Here is a 13,570-nt window from a genome sequence, read left to right as displayed (position 1 = left end):
TGACGCTCCCCCACCGCCGTCCCGGGGCCTGGGGAGGGAGGCCCGGGCTCCCAGCAGACTCTCCCCAGGCAGGGGGCTCCCCCGAGGACGGGGCAGGAGGACACTGAGGGCGGCCCCCCAGCCCCGTCAGGACGGAGAGCCCTCGGGGGCACCCAGCGCCCCACCTTCTCGCTGGGGAGGTAGTGGTCCCATCGCTTGAGCATTTTTATCCATTTGTCCGCGCGCCGGGTCTCCTGGCGGAGTTTCTGGGAGAGGACAGGCGGGGGCCGCAGGTGAGGCTCCCGCCGCGGGAGGTGGGCGCTCGGGCCGCGTCCAGTGCCCCGCGGGACCCGGAGGAGCCAGGAAGGCACAGGGCCCCCCGCGGACCGCGGCTCCGGGTCTCGGGTGCGTTCCCGGCGGCCCGTGCAGCGCTGGGACGGGGGACTGGGGAGACGCCCGGGGATGTCCTGGGGGACGCGGTGCAGACAGCTGGCCCCAGCTCCCCCCCACGTCCTGCCCGGGGCCCAGGACGGGCTCTCACCTTGGCCTCGCGGGGGCTGGGGTCGGGCAGCTCCCTGTCCCTGGAAGGCAGGAGACGCAGAGCCCTGAGGCCCCGGCCCCACAGCCACACACACACACACACACACACACCCCGTCTGCACCCAGCGTCCTGGGGAGGGCAGGGCTCCCCCGGGGAGGGCAGGGGCTGCCAGCGGCCTGAGGGCGGGCGGGGGCGGCGTCTGGGGGGTCTGAGGAGGGTGTTTGCCGGTGGTGGGCTGGGCGGGGACCCCTCGGCGCCCCCAGGGGGTGACCTGCCCCCCTCCTCGATGGACCAGCCCGAGAGCTGTCAGCGTGGCCCGGGTGCCCCGTGACCGTCCCGCTGAGGTCCCCCCGCCTCCCCAGGGCCTGACTGCCCAGCGTCCAGCCGGCCTCCCCCTGCCCCCTGGCCGTCCCCCTGCTGTCCCCGGGCTCCCCTCTCTGCTGTCCCCTCTGCCACCCTGGCCCATTTCACCTCCCGTCCTGTCGGAGCCCCTGAGCACGACCACCCCTGAGCCATCCCAGCAGACACTGGGCCGTGAGCAGGGCCGAGGGGGCCCCACCTGGGGTCTCCAGCGTCCGTCAGGTTCTCGTGGGGCTGTTGACCCATCAGCCTCGTCCCCTGCGACCTAGGCCACTGGGCTGTCCCCTCCCTCCTTCCCGCCCAGGGCAGCCCCCTCCTCCTCTTGCCTCCTCCTGCCTGGTCGGGGCCTCCCTCTGCGGCCCCCCCCCCTCCCTGCGCTGGCCTGGTCCCCGGCATCCACCTGCAGCCCCGCAAAAGCCTTCGGGTGTGGGCGAGAGCACCCCTGCGGACTCGGCCCAGACCAGGCCGTCCCCCTACGGAGAGCACGCCCCGGCCCCAGAGCCCCTCACGGGCGGGATCCCCTGCTGAAGGGACTGGACACCCCACCCCACCACCACCCCCGGATGCAGCAGGCTGACACCTGGGCCTGCCCAAAGCAGGCGTGGGGGCCCCTCCTCTGAGTGTCCAGGGGCCTCCCCCGGGCCCAGCTCCCTTCCTGCCCACGTCCCGGGTCGGCCTCCGGGGTGTCTCAGCTGCAACCCAGCGCAGACATGGCCCTCAGAGGGCTCCAGGGGACCAGGTCCCGACCTGGGGGCGGGGGGGTCAGCCTCCAGAGAGGTGTTCCTGCAAAGGCCACCCGCCCTGGGATGGATGAGGGGTGTCCAGGGGACTCACTGCAGAAAGCCCTGGTGGTCGGCGACCTTGCACAGTGACAGGTCCTGCGGAGACCCTGCTTGGGGCGCCTGCAACAGAGGGGGGCTCCGTGGTGGGGACCGATCAGAGCAGGGGAGTGGGGACAGAGACAGGAGGGAGCAGAAGGGCTCCTCCCTCCCCTGGATCCTGAGGGAGCGCCGACCCTCTGAGATTGGCCGGGCGCCAGAGTGGGCGCAGCCTGGCAGCCTCACCTGCTTCTGTCTATCAGTGACGATCCCCCCCTGGGCCTCACCCGGACCCGGCGACTGTGGTCCCCACCTGGGCCTCACTTGACCTGGTGACTCTGATCCCTACCTGGCCCTCACCCAGGCCTGGTGACTCTAGTCCCCAACTGGGCTTCACCCAGGTGACTGTGGTCTCCACCTGAGCCTCATGTGGATCTGCGACTGTGGTCCCCACCTTGGCCTCACCTGAACCTGGTGACTCTGGTCCCCACCCGGGGCTCACCTGGACCTGGTAGCTGTGGTCTTCATCTGGACCTGGTGACTCTGGTCCCCACCCGGGCCTCACCTGTACCTGGTGCCTGGGCTCCTCCGCTACCAATGACGAGGATCCAGGATGGACCCTTAGTTGCTACTGACACCGGGACCGTCCCCAGGGTCTCACTTGTTCCTGGTGACTGTGGTCCTTGCCTGGGCTGACCTGGCTCATCCTTGGCTCTGATCCCCTCTTGAGCCTCACCTGCTCTTGCAGGTACGGTCCCCCCTGTCGTGGGTGTGTAGTGTCTATGGTCCCTTCTGGGCCTCACCTGATGGTACTGGGCCACGATATTGGCCCTTTGCAAGGCCAGCAGGGTCTCCGGGTCCTCCTGCATCGTGCTGCAATCCAAACACATCCAAGGATGACGGCGCGTGAGAACCTTCCGAGGACACATGCGTCCGGGTGCTCCCCGTGGGCGGGCGCCCCTCTGTCTGACCGGAGCCGGAGACAACCCCGTAGCCCCGAGGGGCACAGGCATCACACACGGGCCCTCGCTGCCTGTCTGTCTGTCCGTCGCCCACCGACAGTCCACCTTCCCAGCCACTGTCCCAGGGCACGCCGTCACGCTGGGGTCACAGAGCGCTCCCACCCCGGTATCAGGAGCACACGGGCGGGGGACCCAGGGGCTCCGGGGAACTGCCCACCTGATGCTCGGGGGTGACGTCTCCCAGCCCGGGGCCGGCGCAGAGATGGTGGTGGGTGGGCCGGCCAGCGAGTGTCCCTGCGGGCTTGGGGGGGAGGGGGGGCGGGAATGGAAGGTTTCTCCGAGATTCCACAAGCACACGACCAAGGGGAGAAAGCGACGGACTGGACTTCATCAAAACTAAAACCTGATGCCAGCAAGAGTGCGACCGAACTCCCCACCCTGAGGGCAGCGATGTGTGAATAGCCTGAGGGGGGCCCTGGGGGAGCACGAGGGACTCCACGTTCTTTGGAGCCTGAAGAGCAAGCCTGCTCACGGGCCAGGGGGACCCAGCGGGCACAGGGCGGGATGGGGGGGTGACAGTCACCCCTGTCGGGGTCCATGCGTCTAGGACAGGCTGGAAAGGTCATGGCTTGGCTGCCTGCACAGCAGAGGGCTTACAGGGGAGCGGGGGTCCCGGGGGAGCTGCCTGAGTTCCGACTGCAGCCTCCTTCCCTGGACGGGGGCAGCAGGGTGGCCGCTCTCACCCCGTGGGGCTGTGGAAGGGCTGTGGGAGCTGCTCACGGTCATCGCATGGGGGTCGGGGTGTTGTGGACCCCAGCGCGGGAGGCCTGTGCCCCCACGCGGATCCACAGGCCCCACTGTGGCCCGCGGGGATCAGGGATCAGCTGCCACTCACCTGTGACCTGTCGCTGTGTGGGCGCCTCCTCTTTATGCACTGGGGTACTGGGGAGTGTGGGAGGGTGGGGGTACTGGGGAGAGTGGGAGGGTGGGGGTACTGGGGAGAGTGGGAGTAGCGGGGTACTGGGGAGAGTGGGAGGGTGGGGGTACTGGGGAGAGTGGGAGGGTGGGGGTACTGGGGAGAGTGGGAGGGTGGGGGTACTGGGGAGAGTGGGAGGGTGGGGGTACTGGGGAGAGTGGGAGTAGCGGGGTACTGGGGAGAGTGGGAGTAGCGGGGTACTGGGGAGAGTGGGAGCGTGGGGGTACTGAGGAGAGACGAGTCCTGGGCTACTGGGGAGAGCAGGAGAGTCGGGTCGCTGCGAGCCAGATCCGGAGCACCGGTGCCTCCGAAGGTCTGCGGACGCAGAGTGGGCACCAGGCAGCGGTGGAACCCGGGGGCACCACAGTTCCGCCCAGAGCGGGGTCCCGCATCATCACTGTGGGCAGGCGGGGTCCAATCAGCACTCAGCCCTCACCCTGGTGGCCGAGGGTCCCGGGGGAGGGTCCTGTCCCCACGCCGGGCGGGAAGGCGATGCAGGCAGCCTCCCGCATCCTCAGTTCCCATCCTCGGGCCCTGCAGGCCTCCCGCCCTTCAAGGCAGACTGGGGGTCACAGATGCCCCCCCCCCGCCCCCCAGGGTTCACAGCGTGGGGTTGCAGTTAGGAGCATTTGAGGGGCTCCTGGGTGGTTCCGTCCGTCGGTTCCACGTCGACTCTTGAGTTTGGCTCAAGCCAGGATCTCCAGGTTGTGGCGTGGAGCCTCGGGTGGGGCTCGGTCTCCGGTGGGTGAGGAGTCCGCTCCAGGTTCCCCCTGTCCCTCCGCCCCTGCCCCCCGCACCGTCTCCCAAGTACATCTTCTAAACATTAACATGAAGACACGAGAGCATCTGGATCCCCTCTGCAGAGGCGCCTTCGTGTGCGTCACGACCGTGTAAATGCCTTTCACGGACCCACCGGGATTCCCACCGGAAACCCCTTTTCCTTGGTATCTGTTGAAGTGCCGTCGACACCCAAGGGGACAGTAGTTTCAGGGCTACAGCTGGCGACTTGACAATTCTGTGCCTCGCTCAGCTCTCCCCGCGAGAAGCGGCGTCACCGTCTGTCCCCGTACCGAGTTGTCCCCACGGTCCTGACTCTATTGCCAGGCCGTACTTTCTAAATTTCCGGGATTCCTTTATTTAGAACCACACGCTTGTAGCTTTCCCTATTTGTTCATCCACGTTGCCCACCTGCCCCCCGCGGCCCCTCTGATCACTCAGCACGATCCATCCCGTTAACCAGAGAAAGGACATGGGGCGGCCCGGGGCGGAGGGGGGCGGCGGGGCTCAGCGCTTCAGCGCCTGCCTTCCCTTCGGCCCAGGGCGTGATCCTGGAGTCCCGGGATCGAGTCCCACATCGGGCTCCCTGCACGGAGCCTTCTTCTCCCTCTGCCCGTGTCTCTGCCTCTCTCTCTCTCTCTCTCTCTCTCGTCTCTCGGTGTCTCTCAAGGATATATAAATAAAATCTTTAAAAAAACAACAAAAACAAAGAGAAAGGAGACGATCCCCTCAAGAGTCGCAGAAAACGCATTTGACAGAACAAAGCATGAAAAGCACAGGGGGTTTTAGGAAAGGTCTGTCAACAGAGGAGAGGCCGCGTAGGAAGGCCCGCAGCTGACGTCATCCCCGAGGGTGACGACCTGAAATCGTCTCCCCCGAGAGCAGGAACAAGCCACGGAGGTGCCCTCTCAGCGCTGGGAGTCCCACGTAGTCAACAGACGGGAAACAGCCGTGTGGGGGTCGCGTCCACGCCCACAGGGGCCCGGCCTCCTCAGGACCCGCGGGGAGGCTTCCGGGTCAGGGTTAGGGTCAGGGTCAGGGTCAGGGTCAGGGTCAGGGTTAGGGTTAGGGTTGGCATATTGTGCTTAGCATAATACTCTTTCTAGGCTTTAATACTTCTTTAAATGTTTCATAGAATTCACTCATGAAACCATCTGGTCGTGGACTTCTGCGTTTTGGGAATTTTTTTTCTATTACTCAACAGCTTCGCTGAGAATTGGTCTATTCAAATTTTCTATTTCTCTATGTGTCAGTTTTGGTAGGTTATATATTTTCTAGGAATTTAGCCACACACAAAAGTAAAATCAAAAACTAGAAATTTCATTCTTTGGCTTGTGTCTATCCAGTTTTTCCAACACCATTTGTAGATTTTTTTTCCCCACTGGATATTCTTTCCAGCTTTATCAAGGATTAAACGACGACATAGTTGTGGGTTCATTTCTGGGAGGTCTGCTCTGTGCTCTCGGTCTGTGTGTCCGTTGTCGTGCCAGGACCGTACTGTCTTCATCACAACAGTTTTGTGACATAACTGGAAATCTAGCGATGTGAAGCTTCCTACTTGGCTTTTCTTTTGCAAGGCTGCTTCGCCTGTCTGGGGTCTTTTGAGGTTCCATGCAAAGTTGAAGATCATTTATCTTAGCTCTGTGAGAAATGCTGGGGGCATTTTGATAGGGTTTATAGGAATGTCTGGGCTGCTCTCGGTTGTGAAGACACTTCGTACCCTTTCAGTCCACGAGTGTGGAGTGTCTCTTCCCGTTTCTTTGTGTCATCGATTTCTTTCCATCATCGTCTTCAGAGTAAGTTTTTATAGCTGTTTCCTTAGGTTTTTTCTTAAGTATAATATTATTTTTTGTTTCATTTTAAATTTATTTTTATTAATGTCTTAGTTTCTCTTTTTCTTACCTTCTTACTGAGGTATAGGCATGCAACAGAATTCTGTGCATTAATTATGTATCCTGTGACTTTACTGAATTCATTTACCGGTTCTAACATTTTTTTGTTTGTTCATTTTTGTAGTTTTCTATATATAGTGTCATGGTGTCCATTTCTTGTAGGTTGTCCTATTGGCATATAGTTTCTGATATGCCATCAAGCCCTCTTGTCTCCACCGTTTCTGTCAGAACCCTGCGTTCACCCTGCCTGTGTCCGAGTTTTGTTTTGTTTTGTTTTTTTTCTTTTTATCTCGGACAAGTGACTGAGTTTCAAACCTCCAAGTTTTAGGGGCTGCCCTGGGGGAGACCCGTGCTCCTCCCGCCCGGGAGGGTCTCCTCCCACTTCTGGCCTTTGCTGGCCCGGCCCAGGGACGCGGCCCCGTGACCGCACAGGGGTTTGCAGTTTGTGGCCACACAGGGCAGACAGCTGGCCCTAGTCCCGCGGCCCTCGGCCGGGGTCCCCGCTCCTGGGCCTGGGAACCGTTGGCGCCACCGTCCTTGGGACCCCGGGGACCCTGAGCCCACCCTGTCGCTCCAGGGGCCGCCCCCCACTTCGCCTCCCGAGCACCGTCGAGGCCGGCGTGTCCCCCCCTCTAGCAGACTTCTGGAAGTTCTGACTTTGTGCTCTGCTGCTTCTAATAGTGTGCGTAGACCCGTCAGCTGGCTCCCTGCCCCTGTGGGATCCGGGGCTGTGTCTCCCCCAGACCGACTGACTGATTTTCTTTTTAAGATTTTATTTTTCTGTCATCTCTACACCCACATGGGGCTTGAACTCTCCGCCCCAAGAACAAGAGTCGCGTGTTCTTACCAACCACCCCAACCACCCCGAGAGCGGCCAGGCTCCCTTTGATTGATTGACAGGGAGTAACTGAAGCCGACGTGCTGCCTGTGTCGTGTCAGGGCAGAAACTGAGCCCCGGCGTCGAGGTGCGGTGGAGTCATTGGGACCTTGGTCGATGTTAAAGAAAGCGGAGCCTCCCCGGGAGCCCCGGGAGCCCAGGGAGCGGGGCCCACACACGTGACAAGTTGGCCGTTTCCTTGACCAGGAGTCATTGGGCTGGCTGCCGATTTATTTGAGTTGCTGTTCGACGGCGAAGGTCGTTCTAGGATGGGGACACAGCGAGAACGTTCCGGGTTCTTGCGGGTTCGGAGGTAGCTAAAGCTCCCCCGTCGTGGACTCGATGTCCCAGCTGGGTGCAGAGATAGGCGAGCCAGCAAAGAGATGAGAAACATGGCCCTGGGGTGCCTGGCCGGCCTGGTCGGGGGACCTTGATGTCAGGACTGTGAGCTGGAACTCCGTGTTGGGTGTAGAGAGGACATAAACGTAAAACCTTTAACAAATAATAAATGGATGAACTAAGACAGCGTGACGTGGAAGGGGAGTGCTCGCTTCAGGACAAACCTCAGAGCGGACCATGTCTAGCCTGCGACCTGTTCTTGATGGCCCCGCTCGCTCTCCCGGGCCCAGATGACGGGGTCCCCCACGAGGGACGGTCCCGCCCGAGTGGGAGTGGGCCTCCTTCCCCGTAAGGCCCGTGCCTCCCCTCGTTCTGCAGGACAGAAGAGCCGGGAAGGCACGAGCTCGGGGGGATCAGCATAAACCTCGGCGATGGTCCTTCCCGATCCCGGGAGCCAGAGCTCGGCCTCCTTTTGGGACCCGACGTCCTAAAGAAGCCCGTGTGGTCAGTGGCTCGGATGCAGGGCGGAGGCCGACGGAGAATCAGGAAGAGCAAAATGGGGCGGGGGGGAACCAGAAGCTGAAGGAGAGGGGGACAGCTGTCAGCATCGGGAGCCTTCGCGGGGACCCGGCGTCCTTTCCCAGGAGGGGCCCCCCTCTGTAGGGTGCTTCCCGCCGCCCCGCGCTCCCCGTGGGCACCCGCAGGCGCATCCCCGGGCCTCCAGCGCCTCTGCAGCCGTGGTCTGGAGCGTCCTCCGTGTGTCCTACCGGGGACCCCAGCGTCACGTCTGTAACCGTCCGGCTGCTGTCTGACAACAGTCGGGGGATTCCGACGTTTGTTGGGTTTGGGGTGTGTGCCTGTCTGTCGCCGTGCCGCGATCTGATCCTCGGGCCGCGTCGTCCTGACGCCGAAACGGTTGAAGAAGCACCATCATTTCCGGTGCTGGCGCTGGGCGGCTAGCTGGGTTCTCCCGGCCGACCCGGGCCCCCTCGTGCCGTCCCGTGCCGTCCCGTGCCGTCCCGTCCCGCCGGGGGGTCAGCTGAGCTGGAAGGTCCGGCTCGGCCACATTCCCGTGGGTGGCAGCGGGTCCCCGCCGAGCGCCGGCCGCTTCTCTTCTCCCCGATGCCTCTCCAGCGGGGAGCCAGACCTCGGGGCCGCCCTGGGGGGAGCTCCTGAGGGGCCGGCTGCCCGTGGGGGGAGCCCTGGGGCTGCCTGTGTGTGTGTGTGTGTGTGTGTGTGGGAGTCGGGGTGGGGACGGGGCCGGGGTCCCTCGGTCCCCTGCGCTGCCTGCCCCCAGGCCGAGCCCCGCGCTCACCCAGCCCCTACTCTCCAGGGCGTGCAGGGTGCCCTCCACACTCTGGTGCGAGGGATCCAGCAGCACCGGGTGTGCACGCTGAGCCCGCCCGGTGAGGGTGGCCCAGGTGTGAGAGCTGCAAGGGCCTGCTGTCCTGACGTCCGCTCCGGGGGCCACGCTGACCGCCCCGCGGGCCCTCTGTGCCCCAGGCGCACAGGCCCGGGGCGGGGAGGGGAGGAAGCGCCCCGGAGCCCGGGCAGCCCAGGCCCCCTGGACAGAGGGGGCACAGACCTCCCAGGGCGCTTAGCACAGACCCTGGTGACCTGAGGCTCCCCGGCTGTCACTCTGTCCCAGGCCCGTCCTGGCCGCGGGCGCAGGCTGAGTCGCAGTAGAGTCTGCGGGGTCCTGACCCTGGCGTCTGGCCGCCCCGGGAAGGCACGTGGGGACGTCAGCTGTGTGTGCCTGGCGGCGCCCCCGCAGGGGCTGGTCGGGGCCTGGGCGGCGCCCCCTCCTCCTCTCTGGGGGTGTCTCCGCACCCCGTGCACAGAGCTCCTGGAGACGCAGAAACGAGCCGGCCGTGCCCTCTCACACAACAAGACTTTATTGAACTTGGCAACAGCAAACAGGGGCTCAGAGCCGAGGGTGCGCGCCTTCCCCTGGGAGACCTTCCTGTCCTTAGAGGAAAGCGGGAATCCCACAGGGGTGCGGGTGCTGGAGTCGTCCCCCGCCTGGGAGCCTGTGCGGACTCGACTCCGGGTGGGGGCGCGTGTCCTGAGGTCGGGGCGGTGAGAGGCGGTTCTGGGGGCGGCAGGGCTGACGTGGACCTGCGGCCCATGGGCTCCTGCGCTGGGTCCCCGCAGGGCAGCTGGACCCCGGCCTCGGGCCCCCTGGGGCCAGGTGACTGACTGCTGGAGCCCCAGCGCGTGGAGGAGCCTGCCTCCTGGTGTGGGTGTGGGTGTGGGTGGGGGTGGGGGTGGGGGTGTGGGTGGGGCCCACGGGCCTGCCCCCGCTGCCCTGCCCTGGGGTGTCCCGGGATCCCCAGGGCTGCCCTAGGTCAGCGACCTGGGTCTGTGGGGCACGCCCAGGGCCCAGGAGGCCACATCCTGCTGTGAGAGGGCTCGCTCGGCCCGGGGCCAGAACGCAGGCCTGGCCAGGGCCCCGGGGCGCTGGATCCCATTAGCGCTGGGCCTGGGGCAGGCGCTCGAGTCGCCCCTGCCCCCACAGAGCCCGGGGCCAGGCCAGCCCAGGTCCCTCTGGGTCAGGGGCTGGTGTCCCGTGCGGGCGGTGCCGCCCTCCGGGAGGCACAGCGAGACGAGGCAGGGCACGGTGACGGCGGGCCGGAGCCTCCGGGCCCCCGCCCTCACCGCCACGCTCTGCCCCCGAGGCCCGCGAGCATCGAGCTGCCCCGTGGACGCGGGGGGCAGAGGGTCCCGGGCCTGTGCGGGGCCTCGGGGCAGCGGGCTCAGCGCCGCCCTGGCTCTGCCCTGGCTGTGCCCGTCACTGCCCAGCGAGGGGCACGAGCTGCAGTGGCCGCGGGGCAGGAAGGGTGTCCTGGGCCCGACAGCGTCATCCCTAGGGGGCTGGGGGGACCGCGTGATGGGAGTCCCGGGGGTGCTCCAGGGCCCGGTCCGTCGCGGGGCCTCTGGGGTGGCCCAGGCAGGTGCCAAATGGAAGGAGACCCCGTTTTCTGTCTTGAAGCCCGCCGTGTCCCGGGGCCGCCTGCCTGCACCGCCTTGTTGCCCCGGGAGGGTGGGGAGGGAGTCCCACCGCCGGGGCTGGGGGGCAAGTTGGACGATGGCCTGGCCGGGAGGGGGTCCGGGCGGCTCAGGCCGGGCGGCTGGGCCCGGGGAGGCCGGCTCCTCCACCCTGCGCGGTGGCTCAGAGGCCGGAGAAGGGAGGAGAGGCCCGGGCGCCGGGGACACTGGCTCCAGGCCCAGGGGCCTCGTGGGGAACTCCTCAGGTCCCGCTGGAAAGAGGCCGACGGGGTCAGCGTCTCCAGCAGGCTGTGTGTCCCCCGCTGGGGGCCCCGGGGGTCCTCACGGCTCCCGCGTGACCCCCCCCCGGCCTGACCCTGTGCTCAGCCCCCCACACTGCTGCCCGGGCCCTGCAGTGGGTACCCGCCCGCCCAGCCCTGGCCTGGGGTCCCCGAGGCTGGAGCAGAAGAGGAGAGCCCCAGAGATGAGGACGGGGGCCCCGGGGGCTCTGTCCCCTGTGGGCGGCCCCAGCAGGCCGAGTCGGGAGGGGCCGGGGCCCTGAGCCCACCTGGCGGGGGCAGGTCGCACCGCATCCTGCGGAGCTGGGTCATGGAGGCCCGAAGGTGTCTCAGCACGGCCTCGTCCTCCAGGGCCCAGGGCTGGGCCAGAGAGTCCTGGAGGAACTCCCGGAGCCCTTCCAGGGGCAGCTTCAGGAGGCGCTCTGGGCGGTGGGCGAGAGTCAGACCCAGAGGGCCCCGCCCTGGGGCCCCCGGGGCCCCCAGGCCAGCGGCTGGGGTCCCGCTGTGCCCAGGAGCGCCGCGGGCAGTGCGCTGGCCGGGGTGGCCCCTGCCCGCTGCTCCACTCGGGGAGCCCCGCTGCACCCGCCTGCCCCGCCGTCCCCCCGCCCCAGGTCTGGGTGCTGCTCAGAGCCCAGGGTCACCGCCCCTGCCCCCCGCCCCCGGCACACCTGGGCTCCCGGGGGCTCACTTACTCCTGTGCACCTTGAGGATGGTATAGGCCATGGCCGTGAGCACCCTCTCCCCATCCAACACGTAGGCATCCCACAGCTTCAGGGTGAGCGAGAAGGGGGTCTAGGGGGACGGCGGGGTGGGAGGAGCGGCCTGAGCAGGGCCCCTGGGGGGCTCGGCTGGGGCTAGGCTAGGCCTGCCATCTGGCCCCCGGCTGCCTGCGACGAGGCCCCGCAGCGCCCCCCCCCGGCCCCCGCCCCCCGCCCCCCGCCTCCCCGTGCGTGCCCTCCTCCCAGGGAGATCAGGGACTCCCGGCCGCTCCGGGTTCCGACCCCGGCCAGCACCTCCCGCACCCCTGGGGGCACAGACTCTGCCCGCACTTGACGACAGACACCACGCCTCGAGAGGACCCCAGGCTGGCCGCCCGATGGGCCGAGGGCCCGTCCACACCCCGGGCTGACCCGGCCTCCCCCGGGGAAGCTGAGGCAGAGACGGGCCGCCCCCCGGGACCTCGTCCAGGGACCCTCTGGGCTTCTCCAGGACGGGCTGGGCTGCGAGCCTCAGCCTCAGCCTCAGGACCCCGGGGTCGGGCCTGGCTCGTCTGGAGGGTGGGGCTGAGCTGGGCCCTCCCCGGGGGCAGGGGGCAGGTCCGGGAGCGGGGGTCCCGGGGGGGGGCCTCACCCGGCCGAGGAAGCACTGGAGAAACCATTTGGGGCTGTAGATGCCGGTGGACATCTGCTCCTCGTCCTGGCGGGAGGGCAGGGGGTGCTCAGGCCCCACGCCGCGGCCCCTGGAGCCGGGTGGACGCGCTCCCCCCCACGGCCCAGCCCAGCCCCGAGGGCGCCCCCGGGCCCCAGGGGGAGGAACGTGACCCCAACTCTGGGCAGCTCGGAGGGAGGGCCATGCCCCCCACCCCCTGCCCCGGGCTCCGGGGACGGAGCCTCAGGAGCTCCCACTCGCCCCCACTCGCCATGTGCTTCCTCAGGTCCGGGAGAGCTCTTTGGAGGACCCGCTCGTGATGTCTCTGGAACCTGAGGAGCTTCGGGAAGCCCGGGACGAAGAAGCCTGAGAAGGCCCCAGGCCCCCACGGTCAGGGCCTCCTCCTGCACCAGGCGGGGTGGGGGGTGTCGGGGCAGGGGCCTCCCCGCCACGCCCTGACCCCCGTGTGCCCACCGCCCTCGGAGCCCTGGCTGGATCCGCTCTTCCCAGAGGGCAGGGCCTGCCTCCCAGGCCGGGGGCGCGGGGCCCGGGGACCCTCGTCCTCACAGAGACCCCGCGGGGCGTGGGCTGGGGGCTGAGGACCGGGCCCGGCTGACCCAGCACCCTCTCTCCTGCGGGGGCCGCCGCGGGGACAGGCGGGTCCCCAGCCCCGAGGGGCAGCGGGTGCAGGCCAAGGGGAGGGTGATGGGCGTGCACGGCCCTCTGCTGTGGGGCTTGGGAGTGAGGCTGGGGGCCCCCGGGAGGGGGAGACGCTGCCCCCTGGGCCCCGTGTGGCCGTGGGCTGGCAGGGGGGCCTGGGGGACAAGCCGGCAGCCCGGCGGGAGGCTGGGGGAGCAACGGGAGTGCGTGCCTGGCCTGCAGACGGTGGGGCGGGTGGCCGTGGCTCCGGGACCCCGAGGCCACCGGGGAGGCGGGGCCCTTGCCCGTGGGGGGGCGAGCTGGGGGGTCCCCGCCTGCCCCCCGGTGCAGCAGCCTGCGGGGAGGCCCTCCTGAGCTCCCCGGCGGGCCCCTACCGTGCATGGAGTGCCGGTCGCCCACCATCAGCTGGGCCAGCGCCCAGAAGGCGTCCTCCTCGGGCAGGAACATGAGGAGGACGGCCGCGATCTCGCTCATGCCCTGGCAGTAGCCCACCTCCTGCAAGAGCCAGAGCCCCACGGAGGGCGTGCGCCCCGAGGCCCCCTCTGAGCCCTCCCCGCGGGCGTCAGGCTCCCCCGGCTCCCTCCCAGCCCGGGCTCCCGGAGGGGGCTCCCAGAGGGCGGGGGAGCAGGTGAGGGCCACCCGGACCAGCTGGGGCGCGAGCACCCCGGGCCCCGCTACCGAGCCCTGCGGCCGCCGTGCCAGGACCCCCGTCCTCAGGCCAGCAGGAGGGGCCT

General features: G+C 67.4%; 1 protein-coding gene across 1 annotated transcript in view; it reads right to left on the bottom strand.

The window, feature by feature from the left end:
- LOC140599460 (uncharacterized) overlaps positions 1 to 13,318 on the bottom strand; it is a 32,958-nt gene extending 19,640 nt beyond the window's left edge. Inside the window, exons 1-6 of the mRNA XM_072762554.1 lie at positions 13,211 to 13,318; positions 12,448 to 12,542; positions 12,159 to 12,224; positions 11,501 to 11,600; positions 11,078 to 11,230; positions 10,681 to 10,781 (exon numbers count right to left, since the gene is read on the bottom strand). Of these exons, the coding sequence (XP_072618655.1) occupies positions 10,681 to 10,781; positions 11,078 to 11,230; positions 11,501 to 11,600; positions 12,159 to 12,224; positions 12,448 to 12,542; positions 13,211 to 13,310 (615 nt within the window). The 5' untranslated portion in view covers positions 13,311 to 13,318. The remainder of the gene's footprint in view (positions 1 to 10,680; positions 10,782 to 11,077; positions 11,231 to 11,500; positions 11,601 to 12,158; positions 12,225 to 12,447; positions 12,543 to 13,210) is intronic.
- Positions 13,319 to 13,570: the final 252 nt, after the last annotated feature.

This window comes from Vulpes vulpes, chromosome 6, assembly GCF_048418805.1.
Source record: "Vulpes vulpes isolate BD-2025 chromosome 6, VulVul3, whole genome shotgun sequence".
Taxonomy (NCBI): domain Eukaryota; kingdom Metazoa; phylum Chordata; class Mammalia; order Carnivora; family Canidae; genus Vulpes; species Vulpes vulpes.
Note: the sequence above shows the minus strand (reverse complement) of the source record. Positions and strands in the feature narration are given on the sequence as shown.